The sequence below is a fragment of the Pogoniulus pusillus genome, chromosome 3 (assembly GCF_015220805.1).
Source record: "Pogoniulus pusillus isolate bPogPus1 chromosome 3, bPogPus1.pri, whole genome shotgun sequence".
NCBI lineage: Eukaryota > Metazoa > Chordata > Aves > Piciformes > Lybiidae > Pogoniulus > Pogoniulus pusillus.
The window spans coordinates 35,695,217-35,714,615 of record NC_087266.1 but is presented as its reverse complement, the minus strand read 5'-3'; the positions used below and the strand labels follow the sequence as shown (position 1 = coordinate 35,714,615).

Genomic DNA, 19,399 nt, shown 5'->3' with positions numbered 1-19,399 from the left:
TCTCCCTAGTCCTCTCACTACCTGAGAGCCTAAAAAGTCCCTCCCCAGCATTTTTGTAGCCCCCCATAGATACTGGAAGGCCACAACAAGGTCACCTGGGAGCCTAGTCTTCTGCAAACTGAACAGCCCCAACTCTTTCAGTCTGTTCTCACAGCAGAGATGCTCCAGCCCTCTGAGCATCCTCGTGGCCCTTCTCTGTACACGCTCCATCATCTCCACATCCTTCTTGCAATCGAAGCTCCAGAACTGGATGCAGTACTCCAGATGGTGTCTCACCAGAGCACAGTAGAGGAGGAGAATCACCTCCCTCGACCTGCTGGCCACACTTCTCCTGATGCATCCCAGGATCTGGTTGGCTTTGTATGCTGCAAGTGCATACTGCTGGCTCATGTTGAGCTTCTCATCCAGCAGCACCCCCAAACTCACCTTGAACATAAGGCAAAGTCTAGGGTAAGGTACAGGGGTGGGGAGAAGGTGGAAGGGTGGTTGAACGCCCTTCCTGGGGACAGAGGTTTCTGGGGAGGATGTTGTGTTTCTGTATTAGTTTTTAGCTTGTCCATTTCCATCTATAGCTGTAGAGATTGTAAATACCTGCTTGTATATTGTGCTAAGCTGTAGATATAAAGCTTCATCAATTTCCAGATTGGCTGAGTCTAGTCTGGGTGATTTTCTGAAGTGGGGATGGGTGGGTAACACCCAAACCATCACATTCAAACATCCAAAGAATAGTTTACTTTGGTTTATTTTCCTCCTGAGGTATTTTAACACTACGACTACATCACTCTAACTTAACATAACAAATGCCCTCATGGAAAACATGCAGGTGAAAACAAACTAGCACTAAAGGCAGAAGAAATGCATACAGATGACTGATGAGGGCAGATATATGATGCTATCAACAAAAAGACTAGGGTTGCAAAAGATACAGTCCACTTGTCACTTCTCAGTTCATCTGTTGTGAATAATAACAGCACATTTATGCTCCTTCTTCACAGAGGCTGCTTCTGGAATCAGACTGGATCTATGGAAGTCCCTAGTGTGTGGTGCCAACCAGTGGGTATTTAAACTCCATCCACTGTGGCTGTGTCCCAAAACCCAATTCACTGTGGGGGATCACTGTGAGTGACATGAGCAAAAGGGCTATGCTGGTGCGAAGGGGAGTCAACATTAAACCTTATCATCACCATCATGAACCTCAAGACAATTCAAAGCACTGCCTGAAATACAGAGCCACCCTACCATCTCTCTGTAGCCACTGACTGCAGCATTCTAATCTTGTGAGACCTCCCACCACTTTTTTGTGATGTTCACTTTATCCTGGTTTTCCTGATGCACAATGGCTTCCAGCTCCTCTCATTTGTTTCCCCCATCTAATTCCTACCTAAGTGTTCTCTGTTGCTCCTGTGGTTACTAACTGTTGTGTCTTTGCTGTTATATGGCTCTCCACTCCCTACAGCTTTGTTCCTTTCAATGGTATCCAGTTAGTACTACGCTGCGTTAACTTTGCACAATTCCAGTCAATGCCTGCGGGAGTTTAATTATCATCACATAATCACAGAATGTCAGGATCTGGAAGGGACCTTGAAAGATCATCCAGTCCAATCCCCCTTAGCAGAGCAGGATCATCTATATCAGATTCACACAGGAACACATCCAGGCAGGTTTTGAACATCTCCAGATAGGGAGACTCCAGAGCCCCACTGAGCAGCCTATTCCAGTGTCCTGTCACCATCACAGTGAAAAAATTCCTCCTCATGTTTAAATGCAACTTGCTATGCTTCAGCTTCCACACCTTGCCCCTTGTTCTGTCATCAGGCATCATCAAGCACAGTCTGGCTCCATCCTCCGGGAATTCGCCCTTTACATATTTATAAACATTGATGAGGTCACCCCTCAGTCTCCTCTTCTCCAAGCTAAAGAGCCCTTTTTATAGACAGATTAAAAAAAAAAAGATTCAGCATGCTAGGCTACTTTTTATGTGACAAGCAACATAACCTTCAAATACTTTCATAATACTAGCACTTACCCACTGTTTTATATGCTAGTTAATAAATTCCTAATCTGCTTAGCTCATCTAGTTCTTATGTGTAACTCTTTCATTTTTGGTAGCAAACACCTGGAGGCATGACAAAAACATCCTTGTGAATTGCAATCATCAATGTCTGCATTTTAGTTTAGAAAGTTGTGGAGGAAAAAAACAAAAACCCAAGTTAATTATTGTGTAGAGATGACACAGTACCAGCATCATAGAATCATAGAATCAACCAGGTTGGAAGAGACCTCCAAGACCAGTCAGTCCAACCTAGCACCCAGCCCCAGACAATCAATTAGACCACGGCACTAAGTGCCTGAGCCAGTCTTCTTTTGAACACCTCCAGGGACGGTGACTCCACCACCTCCCTGGGCAGCCCATTCCAATGCCAATCACTCTCTCTCTGGCAAGAACTTCCTCCTAACATCCAGCCTATATGTCCCCCAGCACAACTCCAGACTGTGTCCCCTTGTTCTGTTGCTGGTTGCCTGGAAGAAAAGACCAACCTCCACCTGCCTACAGCCTCCCTTCATGTAGTTGTAGACAGTGATGAGGTCACCCTTGAGCCTCCTCTTCTCCAAGCTGCACACCCCCAGCTCCCTCATCTCACATTCCAAATAATTGAGGCATGCTTTACGAACACTGTGACCCTTCAGAGCGTGCAACCAGCAGTCATATCTCCTGAACTGACATGTGGAAGCAAAACTCACCAGGTATAAATGCTAGTCAACCACCCAGGAGCACCACAAGAGGGATGGGCTGAGCAGAAATAAGTTGAGGTGGCAAAGCTGGAGATCTCGAGCTATCAAGAAAACAGATTACACTGGCTGTAACAAAAGCTCCTACTACACAGATGCTGCTTTGCCATACCAGGTCCCCTGTCAAAGAAGCTTAGTCTGCTGTAAATGCACACAGACCTGGTACTCTTGCTTCCAGTCAGTTCTATGTACAGTGGGCTGATTTGCTATCACACTGAATCCTCCCCTGTTGCTGCAGAAATAAACTGCTGTTGCTTGACCCGAATCTGCAAAATAGGCTGTGTGCTGATGCTAAAGTGGTGCTATGCTCTGTGCAGTCCTCCTAAATATTTCTATATTTTGATTTGTTATACTAAATACTAAGAGATGTGTGTAAGGAAGCTAGAACAAATACAGCTGTGTCTTAATTGGGTTTACAGTAATTTCCACTACAGTAATTTCCATAATTTCTCCTAAGTTTGAGGAAATTTCTATTTCAGGTATCTTACGATTCAAGGCAGGATTTTGTTCAAATCTGTGCTTGACATTTAGCTACACAAACATTTACAAATGCAAAAAGGACAGAAATTACCCACACCTAAATAGGTAGACATAGATAGTGGCTCTTTCATCAGTATTTTCCCATTCTCTCAACATCTCACACAACCACAAATGTCTTCCATTTTTCTCACTGGTGTAACTTTATAGGAAAAACATGCAATGCTTTTTTTGCAGATGACTTTGCCACACTTATTCAGTCAACTAACTGCAATAACTACACCTAGAAACTGTTGCAAAACCCTGAAGAGACAAGTTTATATTACACTTTTATTCGTCCCATATAATTTATATTAGAACTAATGTTTCTGAAGATACATTATTCATACTTAGTAGGAAAATGTAAGGTACCATGAAATTGTTAGTCAATTTAAAGTAAAAGTAACAGTAAAAACTTCCTGAGTATTACACAGGCTTGTGACACAGTTAGTTTTATGTTGTTCCATTTAAGAAATCAGTGAATTAGATTTCTTATGAGAACTAAAACCACATTACTATAATCCTTCCAAACAAATAACAATGAAATACTTCAATACATTTTCTACTGCTTCCTACTTTTTTAAAATTTTTTCCACAGTAAGATGGGGACAATTTCACCTTCCCTTTGCTGTTGACAAAGTAGCAAGCTAGTCTAAGGCTAAAGTTGCCTAGCTTTTCTTCTGTATCAGAAGAATCATCAATAATATTTCACAGAATTTCTTGGATTGGAAAAGACCGTCAAGATCATTGAGTCCAATCATTAGTTTCACACTGACAAGTTCTTGACTAAACCAAATCCCTCAGCACAACATCTAATCACTAGGAATCACTATGGTTGGAAAGGACCACCCTTACAGTAGACAACTTTCCCCCTTGTCTTGAGACAGAACCTCTTCTGCTGCAACTTACACCCATTGCTCCTTGTCCTATCACAGGGAGCAAATGAGCAGAGCCTGTTCCCCCATTCCTGGCCAGCCCTCAAATATTTATAAACTTTTATCAATCCCCTCTAAGTCTTCTCTTTTCCAGACTAAAACATCCCAAGTCTCTCAGCCTCTCCTCATAAGCCATGCCCTCCAGTCCCCTAAGCATCCTCATAGCTCTCTGCTGGACTCTCTCTGGCAGATCTCTGTCCTTCTTAAACTGGGGAGCCCAAAACTCACATAGTATGCAAGATGAGGTCTCACCAGGGCAGAGTAGAGGGGGAGGAGAACCTCCCTTGATCTACTGGACACACTCTTCCTAATACACCCCAGGATCCCATTGGCTTTCTTGGCCACAAGGTCACATTGCTGTGCCATGGGTAACTTGTTATCCACCAGGACCCCCAGGTCCCTCTCTACAGGGCTGCTTTCCAGCAGGTAACCTCCCAGCCTGTACTGGTGCAGTTTACTATTCCTCCCCAGATGCAGGGCTCTGCACTTGTCCTTGTTGAACTTCATCTGGTTCCTCTGTGCCCAGCTCTCCAGTCTGTCCAGCTGCCTTCAGCTGTATCAGCCAAGCCTCCCATCTTGGTGTCAGCAAAGTTGCTGATGATCATCCAGTCCAACTTCATCCCAGCATCCCTTAATCACTAGATTTCAGACAACTGCATATCAAACTTTTTTTCATTGACTTATTTATAAACAAAATTATTTCTAGAAAGCTAGAAATAAAGTAAATTGTTATCACTCTACACTTGTTAAAACACTTTCTAGAAATTGTAATAACCTGGAGCAAAAAAAAAAACTTAAAATCTAGTTTCTTTTCTCTAATAGCATTACACTTTGATGAGGCCAACAGTCTCGGCAACATTTCTTGACTGATCTAGACACCTTCACCCCAGTCTTGGAATTTAAAATGATTGCAGTATTTTCTAATAAAGCAAATACAAAATATAACTTCTAGAAACCAATGAATATCCTCTAATACCTTTGTTGTTATCCATTCCTCCAACAGCGTAAAGTGTCCCAACTGTGGATTTTCTAGGCTTAGTTCTTGGACTTTGCATGAGAGTTCTTCTCTCTGGTAAAAGATGGTATTTCATGGCTTCCAGAATAAGCTTCTGGCATTCTAGGTCATCCTTAAAAAGCGCATGGTTTTCTAGGTCAGCCAATATCTGTGAATGACATGAGATCATGAATCAAAAAATGCTAGAAATTCCTAGAAAAGCAATACCATGCAATGAGAAAACAGCAGAAAACAGATGTCATACACCTGTCAATTCACTGTACAATAGAGGGGTTTGCAGAGCTATTTCTCTTAGATGAGGGACAGGAAAGTAAATGTTTAGCTGTTTTTTTTTTAGATCATTGCTTTACCACCTTTTAAGAATACAAACTTACTGATACTGAAGATACTGAGGAAAATGAAGTATTCTCTTGTAGGCTATAGTCTAACATTTTAAATTATTTCCAGCATCACACTGAAGGGATCCACAAGGTATCACTTTGAAAGCATCTTGAATGTGCACTCATATAACATTCCATAGTATTTCATACAATGTTTCCCAAGAATATCTCACATCTAAACCTAAGCCAAAACAAATAAACCCCTAACAACAGCAAAATAACAAACACAAAACTAAGCCAGAGCAAATCCAACAGTATAACAAAACAAAACAAAAGAGGCAAAGAGCTAGTACAAGTTATGAATCTATTGCTGGCAAAATTTAGGATTAATAATCCAGATAATATAACTACCTTTGCAATTGGCATAAAAAAACATAATCAGTAGTTGTTAAAAGCAGTGCTACAGGCTGCGGACAGAGTGGCTGGAGAGCAGCCAGGAAGAAAGGGACCTGGGGGTACTGGTAAATAGTAGCTGAACGTGAAGCAGCAGTGTGCCCAGGTGGCCAAGACAGCCAATGGCATCCTGGCCTGGAGCAGGAACAGTGTGGCCAGTAGGACAAGGGAGGTTATTCTTTCCCTGTACTCAGCACTGGTCAGGCCACAGCTTGAGTCCTGTGTCCAGTTCTGAGGTCCTCAATTCAAGAGAGATGTTGATATACTGGAACGTGTCCAGAGAAGGGCAACAAAGCTGGTGAGGGGCCTGAAACACAGCCCTGTGAGGAGAGGCTGAAGGAGCTGGGGGTGTGCAGCCTGGAGAAGATGAAGCTCAGGGGAGACCTCATTGCTGTCTACAACTACCTGAAGGGAGGCTGTAGCCAGGTGGGAGTTGGTCTCTTCTGCCAGGCAACCAGCAACAGAACAAGGGGACACAGTCTCAAGTTGTGCCAGGGGAGGTCTAGGCTGGATGTTAGGAGGAAGCTGTTGCCAGAGAGAGTGATTGGCATTGGAATGGGCTGCCCAGGGAGGTGGTGGAGTTGCTGTCCCTGGAGGTGTTCAAAAGAAGAGTGGCTGAGGCACTTAGTGCCATGGTCTAGTTGACTGGCCAGGGCTGAGTTGGACTGGATGATCTTGGAGGTCTCTTCCAACCTGGTTGATTCTATTCTATTCTATTCTAATATGTATGTACAAAAACAGATGCTTAGTGATCACAGCTGAAATAATAATCTATTATCTTTCCAGAGCAGAAGGCTACAATTTGTGAATGTTAACTATTTGAGTCACTTTTCTGTACTTGCATTTGATGTTGTAAATCACCCTTAACATTTTCAAGTTCTCATTGGAGTAAGCATCCTGGTCTAACCTCAAAGCTGACCCACCTCTGAGTAGGAGGCTGGAGTAGAGATTTCCTGTGGTATCCTCATAGCTGACTGATTCTGTGATGTCATTGATGTCAGGCTGGAGGATTACAGTGCTTATGCAGATTTTGGGCTGTATCTGCCAGGCCTGTATAGACATTTCAGATACTGTAATGTCTCAATGTCTGTGATTAGTCAGTCAATATTAACTCTAGATGCTGATCCCTATATTCTTCTGACTATCAAATCACAGCAGGTTTCAACTGCATATGGCAGCACATGTGTAGAATCTGATCTCTAAATCTGATTGAGCATCTGTGAGACCAAATAATTTCCAGGGGCAGCTGAAGGCAAGGAGGAAGGAGAATTCCCAGAATCTTAAAGTATTTACCTCCCTTACAGACACATATATATGTTGCAGTTGCCTAATCAGCAGTAGCCAGATTCTCAGCTATTTCACCTGGACTTCAATGGCTGCTGAAAAATGCATGAATGTTCTTTGTCAGTCTCTCAATCTTTTTCTTTCATCTGAACATAAAGTAAAACTTCTTTACTTTGAGGATGACAGAGTGCTGGAAAAGGTTGCCTGGGGCAGTTGTGGAATCTTCACTTAAGATACTCAAAGCCAACCTGCTCTAGGTGAACCCGTTTTAACAAGGGGCTTGAAGTAGATAGTCTCCAGATGTCTCTTTCAATCCCTTCCATTCTGTGACTCTGTAACTTTACAGAAATCATATGTATTCTGTGACATCTAAAATATTACTAGGTTGTACATGTAGACAGTAGACTCCTATTTGTCAGTCACAACATTAATATATTTGGGTACGAAGATAGGCACAGCATATTGCAGTATCTCAAATGGTGACCCAAAACTCTTGTTTAATATCACTGATGACCTAAGAGACAATAGGTCATTAAAATAGGTATTAAAAGAAGCAAATAGAGAGATTCACCTACAATAATATACACACAACAGCCACGTGGCAACGCAGAAAGATTAACATCAGAGTAGGGAGATTTGTGCTAGTTGTGCTAGTTTGAGCCTAGCCGGGATATTTTAGTGAGAGGAATTAGATCATAGGCTGTGAAAAGGAAAGAATGATGATGTCTGCTGCACTCATAGGCTTGCTGAGATGTATAAAAACAAGAACACAAACATAGATAACACAGTTGCTCTCTCTGGCTTTGGCTGCCTCCCTTCTCTTCCTAACCTGCTGTCTGTGTAACTAATCCATCTGCTTCCTAACCCCCCTGGCTGATTCTCCAAACTCACCTTAAATGGAAGGCAGAGGCACGGAAAGGAGGTGAAAGGGTGGTTGGGAGCCTCTCCTGGGCACTCTCGTTTTTGGGAGGGCTGTTGTGTTTCTGTATTTTTAACTTGTCCATTTCTGTATATAGCTGTATATGTTGTAAATACCTGCTTGTATATTGTACTGAGATGCAAATATAAAGCTTTATTCCTTAATTTCCAGCTCAGCTGAGTCTATTCTGGGTGATTTTCTTAAGTGTGGAGGGGCGAGTACCACCCAAATCATCACACTAGTAATAACTGCACTGTTTAGAATGAAGGAGGACTTCATCTGTCATTAGCCTATAATTTGTGTACTTCTAAATCCATGAGAAGTTGGTAAAAATTGTATCTGGAAAGTTTGACTTTATTATTAAATTGCAGAGCAAACTCTCTACATGTAGAAGACTACACACTGCAGTAGAAGATTAAGTGCTGCATTATACTCTGTTCTAACAGAAATTCCACATGTTGTATCTGAAGAAATTAAAGGATGCCATTATTGCTAAATAATAGTGATAAAGTGTGCTGTTAAACAGTGGTATTAAGTATATTTAATAACCTAAGGTTCATATTTCATATGATTAAGATTTTTAACGCATCCTTTTAATGATTTTGTTTCCCTTTAAAGTGCTCAGCATGCTACTCAGTAGATTAAAATCAAAGATCTGAAGACAAATAGCATTCAGAGCTTAGGCAGGATGATGTCTTCTTCTGCAGATTGATTTAACATATGATTTAAGACTACTGAACCAAACAGTGTACTCTCTCAACAACTAATTTAAAAGAATACAGGCATAAGAAAGCTGAGAAATTAAATTATTTGCTTCCTCTGAACAAATTTGAGCCCATATATTACATTATGTATACTTCTTAATACGTAATGGAATTGATGACAAGGTTTTTTATAGCAAGTTTATCATATAAGTAAGGATCCAAAGCAAACAATCGTGTTTGGTGACTTCCTGAGAGACAAACACTTCTTTATTATTATTATTATGGGACGTCATGGAGCAGTATGAGTGCTTTGAGGCAGTGCTTTGCTGTGAAGAAGTGAGGTTCATCTTGACCAGATGTAGCATCTAAATCTGAGATCACTTTGCAGTAACGGAAATTGGCACTCCCAGGTCAGCACTTCTCATCATTTGGTCACTATCAAAGATGAGATTTTCATGATATCTTTGCATGTGTTCTCTTTTGAAGCAGCTGACCCCACCCCTGCTGGTCAATGACTGCTGTCATCCCTGGAGTCCCTCTCACCAATAGCCTGGAGGAACTGCAACAACTGACTCCCCTTTTCCAAAACAACTAACTACACTACCCATTTTAGATGTTCCTGCTATGATCTGCTTTATTTCATGCTTTAGTTTCTGTGAGTATTTCTCATACTCTCAAAGGCACCCAGTGCTGAAAACCAAGTAGCTAGCAGGGGTGTGCAGTCGGTGTTTCGGTGGTCTGCAGCAAGAAGACAAGGATCCATGGCTACAAATTAGAACATTGAAGGTTTCACCTCAACATGAGGAGAAATTTCTTTACAGTGAGGGTGACAGAACTGGAACAGGCTGCCCAGAGAGCTTGTGGAGTCTTCTTGTCTGGAAACTTTCAAAACCTGCCTGGATGCATTCCCGTACATACTACTCTAGGTGATCCTGCCTTGGCAGGGGAGTTGGACTCAATTGATCTCTAGAGGTCCCTTCCAATACCTAAAGTTCTGTGATTCTGTGATTATTCTGGTGTTCTAGTCTGTGACTAGGCTTTTAAAGCAAATATTGATCTCCGTGAGACCTTCCAACTGAGCCAGCAGGTGTTTCAAAGAAACAACAATTCACAAATGCTCTCCTGTCCCAAAATTTTGAAATTCATAGAATAGAATCATAGAATCAACCAGGTTGGAAGAGACCTCCAAGATCATCCAGTCCAAACTAGCACCCAGCCCTATCCAATCAACTAGACCATGGCACTAAGGGACTCAGCCAGGCTTTTCTTCAACACCTTCAGGGATGGCAACTCCACCACCTCCCTGAGCAGCCCATTCCAATGCCAGTCACTCTCTCTGGCAAGAGCTTCCTCCTAACATCCAGCCTAGACCTGCCCTGGCACAACTTGAGACTGTGTCCCCTTGTTCTGTTGTTCATTGCCTGGCAGAAGAGACCAATCCCCACCTGGCTACAACCTCCCTTCAGGTAGCTGTAGACAGCAATGAGGTCAGCCCTGAGCCTTCTCTTCTCCAGGCTGCACACTCCCAGCTCTCTCAGCCTCTCCTCACAGGGCTGTGTTCCAGGCCCCTCACCAGCATTGTTGCCCTTCTCTGGACACGTTCCAGTGTCTCAACATCTCTCTTGAATTGAGGGGCCCAGAACTGGACACGGGACTCTAAGGAATTGAGTACAAAGGAAGAATAACCTCCCTTGTCCTACTGGCTACCCTGTTCCTGATGCAGGCCATGATGCCATTGGCTCTCTTGGCCACCTGGGCACACTGCTGGCCCATCTTTAGCCTACTATCTACCAGTATCCCCAGGTCTCTTTCTTCCTGGCTGCTCTTCGGCCACTCTGTCCCCAGCCTGTAGCACTTGCTTGGCTGCAGAATCCTGAACTTAGCCTTTTTAAATCTCATTCCATTCCAAACACAAATAAAGGCTTTTCCTTTGCTATTTCTTACTACCTCTTTTCCTTTACTATTTCCTACTATCTCTTTCCTCTACTATTTCTTACTATCTCTTTTCTTTTACTATTAGAAATTTATTCTAGAAATGAAAGGGGGGGAATCACATTTTTAAATAAAACTTTAAATGTATATACAACTGTGCTTGTTTCCCTTAAAAAAAAACCACAAAACAAAACAAAAAAAAATCAATAATTTACCCAAAGACCAAATCATAAATATCTATTTTGCAAAACTTCCAATTAAATGAGTAAAGAAAAATAACACTGCAAAACAAACAAAAAGAAATCAGAGTAAAACATACTACTTCAAACTCTTTTCTCATCTGTGAAGATATGGGAAAAATAATTCTGAGAAAGATATTAATTCCTTCTTCCTACCCACTTCTGAACATGTGGGCTGACTTGTGATAAAGACTGTATTTCTGAATGCCCTGATTGCTAAACCCTGTGAGGTGAAACAAAAAAGAAAGGGAAAAAAGGCTGAACTTCAAGCTGCTGTTTAGAAATCGAAACTCATATCTGTTGTTTAAATTTCAATTATCAGAAAATAAACACATTTTATTTTTGAACTATATGCTCAGAAACCTTCAGATGAAATAGAAGAACTGTGTTTGATAGAAGGGCAGTATAATTCAGGAATGTTGTGGGATCACTCTTTTCAAATACACTTTGTATGTAAATTAAGTTGAACGAGAACAAAAAAAAATGTTGTTGAAATTTCAATTATATGCTCCATTTTTTTCCTTCTCGGTAGTTATCTTTCCTTATTACATCAAAATAATACATTTATTTTTTATTAAATCAGGATACAATTGATCAGGAAATTCAGTTAATACAAATGTTCCCCTGGAAACCATATTACATTTGGCCTGGTCATCTACGGCTATGACATGCTTCACTAAGAGACAGTTAATATTAATTTAAGATTTCTGGGGCTTGTAGCAAGTGGAAACTCAAAGTTGCTGCTTCTCAAAGTTGCATATCAGCGTTACTTCAGCAGTTACTTAGAATCAACCAGGTTGGAAGAGACTTCCAAGATCATCCAGTCCAACCTAGCACCCAGCCCTAGCCAATCATCTAGACCATGGCACTAAGTGCCTCGGCCAGACTTTGCTTGAACACCTCTAGGGACAGTGACTTCACCACCGCCCTGGGCAGCCCATTCCAATGCCAATCACTTTCTCCTAACATCCAGTCTAGACCTCCCCCAGCACAACTTGAGACTGTGTCCCCTTGTTCTGTCTTCTATCGTTGCTGGAACTTCTCAGACTAGCCACTTCACTAGTAGGCAACTCTATCTAACATTAATTTAAGGTTTCTGGAGTTTCTAACAGGTGGAAACTGAGAGTTGATACTTCTCAAAGCTCTCCATCAGCGTTACTTCAGCAGTTACTTCTAGCATTGCTAGAACTTCTCAGACTAGCCACCGTTTTTGTCATCATGCTTCTTTTTTTCCCTCACTGAAACCTCCTCCTTTCTCGCTTGTACTTCTAAATTGCTTTCAACACAATCTTGCAGAGAGCAGACATGAAGCCCACTCAATTTGAGATCTGGAGTGAAAACTGCTTAAGTACTGCCAAAAGGAGCTAAATATTAATAGGCCCAAAAGGGGGACTTTGGTGCTGGTACGGTGACTGACAGCAGATGCACAATGGGACTGCACCCTTGTTGTTGCACGCTTTGCTGTCACTCTTACCTCCCTGCTTCCTCTCTGGGAGCATGTGTATTTTTTCTGCTCCTCCACCCCTTCTTTCATCCTATCAATTTGCAGCTCTGTAAAGGGTTAACCCTCCTGGGGGAGTGGTCTTGATTCTGACCCCTGACTTGTCCTTGGGGGTGGGTCTGAACATTATTCCAGGTGCAGTGTTTAGCCCACTCCCACTTCCTGTTTAGCTCCTATAAAAACAGAGGAACTTTCTGTTTCACTCTCTCTCGCCCTGCCTCCCTGCTTGACAGCACCACCCTCCTATTCCTGCTGCTCTTTGTTTTACAATGTGGCCATCAATCCACGAGGGGGGATGAAACCCATTGCAATCAATCTGGTTGCATGTATATATTTTGTATTGTTTTCCTTTCCCTATAACTTTTTTGTAACTCCCCTACCTCAAATACCTTTTATTTATTGCTAAAATTTTCTCTTTTACTTTCCCAATCGGAGTGAGACTATTTATTTGGATGTGTTTTACCTTTTCCTCTCTACATCTAATTACAGGATCACAGGATGTTGGGGGTTGGAAAGGACCCAAGGAGTTCAAGTCCAACCCCCCTGCCACAGCAGGACAATATTATCTAACACACATCACAGAGGAACACGTCCAGAGAAGGAGACCCCACAACCTCCCTGGCAAACCTGTTCCAGTGTTCTGAGAACCTTACAGTAAACAAGTTCCTCCTTGTGTTGAGGCAGAACCTCTTGTGCTGCAATTTACACCCATTGCTCCTTGTGCTATCACAGGGAGCAAATGAGCAGAGCCTGTTCACGCCTCCTGGCAGGCTTCAGATATTTATAAACATTTATCAAATCCTCTCTCAGTCTTCTCTTTTCCAGACTAAAAAGCCCCGAGTCCCTCAGCCTCTCCTCATAAGCCATGCTCTCCTGTCCCCCAGTCATCCTTGCAGCCCTCTGCTGGACAATCTCCAGCAGATCCCTGTCCCTCTTAAACTTCTCTTTCTTTGAAAAAAGGGGGGAAGAGGGAAAGGCATCTTATAAATTGTTATTGCTTCTATTAACTATATTTGAGTCTCTGGGAAATTTAAACTAGAACTAGTTGTGATTCAAGTGAGAGTATAATTGATTTGATAAATTAATTTGAATTAAATTATTAAATCCTACATATTCTGCATAAATGATCAACAGAGAGATATGACAGGTCCCTTTCTCCCCTGTGGAATGTGTGGCATCTAGAATGAAATTCATCAGTACTAGGGAAAAAGAGGATGCCATTTTCCTGGGAAGGAAATAATGACCCTGTGCTGCACATCACACTTAGGGGTGACTACAAGAAAATGGAAGAGCCAGAGAACTATGTCACCAAAAGTTTTATAGCAAGTGCATGCTTTTGAAAAATCACAGAACATGCCATGGGCTTCCTACTTTGTAAAATGTGTGAAATGTGACAATATTAACTCAATAAAGGTGAACTAAACCTCAAATTTCATCACCTTGGCACGTGCCTGAGACACAGTACTAATACAAAAAAGGGAGATGAGGAAACACCATTGAATTCCTACCCTAAAAAACACAGACCATAAAAAGTCCAGGACACATGTCAGGGTTACAGAACTGAACAAAGCAAGATTTTTTTTCCTGCATGCTAATCCAAGATGCTGAGCACATGCAAAAGGTTTTTTTCAAGTTGATAATTGCTTCAAAAAGGGACTTGGCACCAATCAAAAATATGCTTTACCTGCCCATATTTATTTACTGTGATTTAGAGTCTTGTATAGTTTCTAGAAACATGTAATGGTTCTATATTCTGAATAATATTATATATCATAGAATCATAGAATCAACCAGGTTGGAAGAGACCTCCAAGATCACCCAGTCCAACGTAGCACCCAGCCCTATACAAGCAACCAGACCATGGCACTAAGTGCCCCATCCAGGCTTTTCTTGAACACCTCCAGAGACCGTAACTCCACCACCTCCCTGGGCAGCCCATTCCAATGTCAATCACCCTCTCTGCCAACAGCTTCCTCCTAACATCCAGCCCTCCCCCGGCACAACTTCAGACTGTGTCCTCTTGTTCTATTGGTGGTTGCCTGGGAGAAGAGGCCACCCCCCACCTGGCTACAATGTCCCTTCAGGTAGTTGTAGACAGCAATGAGGTCACCCTTGAGCCTCCTCTTCTCCAGGCTACACACACCCAGCTCCCTCAGCCTCTCCACATAGGGTTTGTGTTCCAGACCCCTCACCAGCATCATTGCCCTTCTCTGAACATGTTTCAGTATCTCAACATCCTTCTTGAATTGAGTAGCCCAGAACTGGACACAGTAATCAAGGTGTGGCCTGACCAGTGCTGAGTACAGGGGCAGAATAACCTCCCTTGTCCTACTGGCCACACTTTTCCTGATCCAGGCCAGGATGTCACTGGCTCTCTTGGCCACTTGGGCACACTGCTGGCTCAGGTTCAGCTACTATCTACCAGTATCTCCAGGTCCCTTTCTTTCTGGCTGCTCTCCATCCACTCTGTCCCCAGACTGTAGCCCAGCTTAGGGTTGTTGCGGCCAAAGTGTAGACCTCTGCACATACCACAATATATTAATTTAACACATTACAGATGATTTCCAAACCTCAATATGCTCCTTTCCTAAACCATTTTACCTCCTTAATAACACAAAATGTAGTAGGAAAATCATGCTCAAAGTTCTGAAAATTAATATACTATGAAAACAAAATTTAGACTTAGCACTTATTACTAGGAAGTATGATGTTAGACATAATTTTGAGTTAATCTATTACTAATTAGGCTTAAAAAAAACCCAAACATTTTTAAGAGGTCATATAATGTTTTCCTATTTATGATAATTGTCTATTCGATGTTACAAGGAAATTCAATTATCTGACTCCATGATATACACCAAGAACATAAATGCACACAGGAACACTCTTTGTGGGGCTCAAAAAGATGCATGAGCTCTTTCACAGAATCAGGGTTGGAAGGGACCACAAGGATTATCCACTTCCAACCCCCCTGCCATGGGCAGGGTCACCCTAACCTAGATCAGCCTGACCAGAGCCTCATCTAGCCTGGCCTTAAACACCTCCAGCCATGGGGTCTCAACCACCTCCCTGGGAAACCCATTCAGGCTCTCACCACTCTCATGCTCAACAACTTCTTCCTCACCTCCACTCTGAATCTCCCCACCTCCAGCTTTGCTCCATTCCCCCTAGTCCTGTCACTACCTGATAGTCTAAAAAGTCCCTCCCCAGCTTCTTTGTAGGCCTCCTTCAGATCCTGGAAGGCCACAAGAAGGACACCTCTGAGTCTCCTCTACTTCACACTGAACAGTCCCAACTCTTTCAGTCTGTCCTCATAGCAGAGCTGCTCCAGCCCTCTGACCATCACCATAGCCCTTCTCTGGACAGGATCCAGCATCTCCACATCCCTCTTGTAATAGGGGCTCCAGAACTGTATGCAGTGCTCCAGGCGCAGTCTAACCAGAGTACAGTAGAGAGGGAGAATCACCTCCCTTGCCCTGCTGGCCACACTTCCCCTGATGAAGCCTAGCATCTGGTTGGCTTTCTGGGCTGCAAGTGCACACTGCTGGCTTATGTTGAGCTTCTTGACCAGCAGCACCCCCAAGTCCCTCTCCTCAGGGCTGCTCTCCAGCCAGTCACTGCCCAGCCTTTATTTGTGCTTGGAATTGCCTCGTCCTAGATGCAGGAATCATATGATGGTGAATCTACTAAAAACGTATTTTCCACTTTTTTTAAACTCTTATTTTTAAATTTCTGTATGTTAAAAGGAAAATGAAAATTTATTGCAGTCACAAAGCTACTTTGCACTTTGAGATTGTGCTCTGGTATTACCAACAGTGTCGTTCATTATCCAGATCCTGACTTGCAAACAGATTTTAACTAAAGTAGATTAAATCAGTTAAATGTTTGCTCATCCTCTTCTGTAAGGTTTTTAAGAAATACAAAAGTAATATTTTCCTTGACTTGTAAAGGTAGAGATAACAAGGTCACAAATCGATCACGTACAGAGCTGAACTTTAAACTGCACTTCTAAATCCCATTTTATCCAACTGCAAGATTGCTTAAATGTCTTTTTTGTTTTCCTAGTTATTGAATTAATTGAGCCGAATCCAATATAATAACCTGCTTTACTCACTTGACTGTTTTGTAATTAGGGGCATTATATTGAATTTGTTAAAAAAACTCAGATAGATCTAATTTACCTGTTTGGGTTCTTCACTTCCTTTAAAACAACCACTGCAACATAGTATCTTAGAAATACAATATATTTGCAATTAATAATTTCTCCAATTTAGCATGTCTTTGTTTTGTTTTCTATTTCCTTTCAGCTCACCAAACATTCTGTTTGGAATCCTTTCTCAATCAAGTTTAATTATTTCATTAAACCTGTTTTAGTGCAGATTATTTACAGGGATTCTTTTTGCAGTAACACAAACATTCAGTGCATGAAATTCAATATTTATGTTGCTTGTGGACTAAATTATTCATAATGTGTGAGTTAGACAAGCCAGCTGCTCAACCAACTCACAGAGAAAGAGACTACTAAATCCCTCTGATTTCTGTGTTTTTGGAGAACAGTTATATTCTCCTCAGCAACAAGATGCAGAGGACATTAAGATCTTTAAGGAACTCTAGACCATTTCTTTCTTGAAACATACAGCTAATTATTATGAATAGATCAGGAAGCTCTAGACCATTTTTTTCTTGAAACATACAGCTAATTATTATGAATAGATGTCCTAGGAGAGTATGGTATAAACCCTGCCAGGTCGGTTTAACCCTTGCTGTCACAGTATCACAGTATCACAGTATTATCAGGGTTGGAAGAGACCTCATAGATCATCAAGTCCAACCCTTTACCACAGAGCTCAAGGCTAGACCATGGTACCAAGTGCCACGTCCAATCCTGCCTTGAACAGCTCCAGGGACGGCGACTCCACCACCTCCCCAGGCAGCCCATTCCAGTGTCCAATGACTCTCTCAGTGAAGAACTTTCTCCTCACCTCAAGCCTAAATCTCCCCTGGCGCAGCCTGAGGCTGTGTCCTCTCATTCTGATGCTGGCCACCTGAGAGAAGAGAGCAACCTCCTCCTGGCCACAACCACCCCACAGGTAGTTATACACAGCAATAAGGTCACCCCTGAGCCTCCTCTTCTCCAGGCTAAACAATCCCAGCTCCCTCAGCCTCTCCTCATAGGGCTGTGCTCAAGGCCTCTCACCAGCCTCGTCGCCCTTCTCTGGACACACTCAAGCATCTCAATGTCCCTCCTAAACTGGGGGGCCCAGAACTGAGCACAGTACTCATGGTGTGGTCTAACCAGTGCAGAGTACAGGGGCAGAATGACCTCCCTGCTCCTGCTGACCACACCATTCCTGATGTAGGCCAGGATGTATACTGTCCTCCTCCTGTTGTGTGTCTGGGAGTGAGTCAGATGAGCAAACAATAGGGTAGGGCCCCAGCAAAGCCTTGAGGGCTAGGGGGCTTAGTACCATGTGTCAGGTGTCTTGTGCTGCCCTCACCATGCCTTCATGTTCAAGGGAGGCACAAAGCTTTGAATTCATTGGCCAGAACAATGGTGCTAGTGCCTACTGGCCAGTTTGATTTTCAAACTGAAGTATTTAAGGGAGATGATTTAGAAACCTTGCCTTTCTGCATCAGCCTTTCTATACCAGCCTTTTTCTGCACAGAGCCTACCTGACTCTCCTTGTTTGCAGCTCGCTAAAGGTGGCCAAGTGTAAGCAGCTCAAATTTGCCAGCTTAGCAGCATCTCTCCCCTCTGTCTGAAATATTTTGTATTTTACCCTGGGATCATCATTGTGAGTTTGAAAGCACTTTTGATACAGGAGACTTACTCAGGGACCAAAAGCATCATGAGTACATCTGCTGGAGTGAATGCCAAGACTCCATAAGCATAGTTAGAATTCTTCCTGTTCTTGCATTCCTATTTTCCAAGTTAGAATAGAATCACAGACTGGTCTAGGTCGAAAGGGACCTCAAAGATCATCCAGATGCAACCCCTACACTGTAGGCAGGGACACCTCCCACTAGAGCAGGTTGCTCAAGGCCTCATCCACCCTGGCCTTAAACACCTTCAGGGAAGAAGCAGCCACAACCTCCAGTATTTCACCACCCTCACTGGAATGAACTTCCTCCTAACATCCAGTCTAAATCTCCTCTCTGCCAGTTTAAACCCATTACCCCTCATCCTGTCATTACAAGACCTTGTAAATAGTCCCTCCCCAGCCTTCCTGTAGGCCCTCTTCAGATACTGGAAGGCCACTATAAGGTCTCCTCTAATCCTTCTCTGCTCCAGACTAAAGTACCCCAACTCTCATAGCCTGTCCTCATAGCAGAGGTGCTCCATAGCAGAGTTCTGACTGTTCAAAGTGTTTAATTCTCTGCAGTTGCTTCCTGTCGACCAAAAATCCAAGAAATCTCAGGGAATTTTCCCAATTTTTAAAAATTAATAATAAAAATTAATATTCATACAGAAATTAATAGCCATGATTCATAATAATTAATAATTTCCAAAACAATAGACCAGTGTCCCAGGTTGAGACTAAAAAATTCTTCTGGGGACTAGAAGATTGTTATTCAACCCCATAATTCTGCTCTCTCTTTATAAACTCACAACAAGGTCAGTTCCTTCTCCTTTCCTGCTCCTCCTGCCCTGTGTGTGTGGTGGGAGCCACGTTATTGAGATGGACATGTAAGCAGTAGGCCTTCAGAGGCTTGTATAGGCCTCTTTGGATGGCAGAGTGTTGTGGAGAGCAGGAATTAATTCGTGGCCGAGTTGGGAATTTATCAAAAAT

The 19,399-nt window shown here is 42.5% G+C and overlaps 1 protein-coding gene across 1 annotated transcript in view; it reads right to left on the bottom strand.

Moving 5' to 3' along the window:
• Nucleotides 1–19,399, bottom strand: part of KLHL1 (kelch like family member 1) — a 311,682-nt gene that overhangs the window by 73,513 nt on the left and 218,770 nt on the right. Inside the window, exon 6 of the mRNA XM_064174201.1 lies at nucleotides 5,218–5,404. Within this exon, the coding sequence (XP_064030271.1) occupies nucleotides 5,218–5,404 (187 nt within the window). The remainder of the gene's footprint in view (nucleotides 1–5,217; nucleotides 5,405–19,399) is intronic.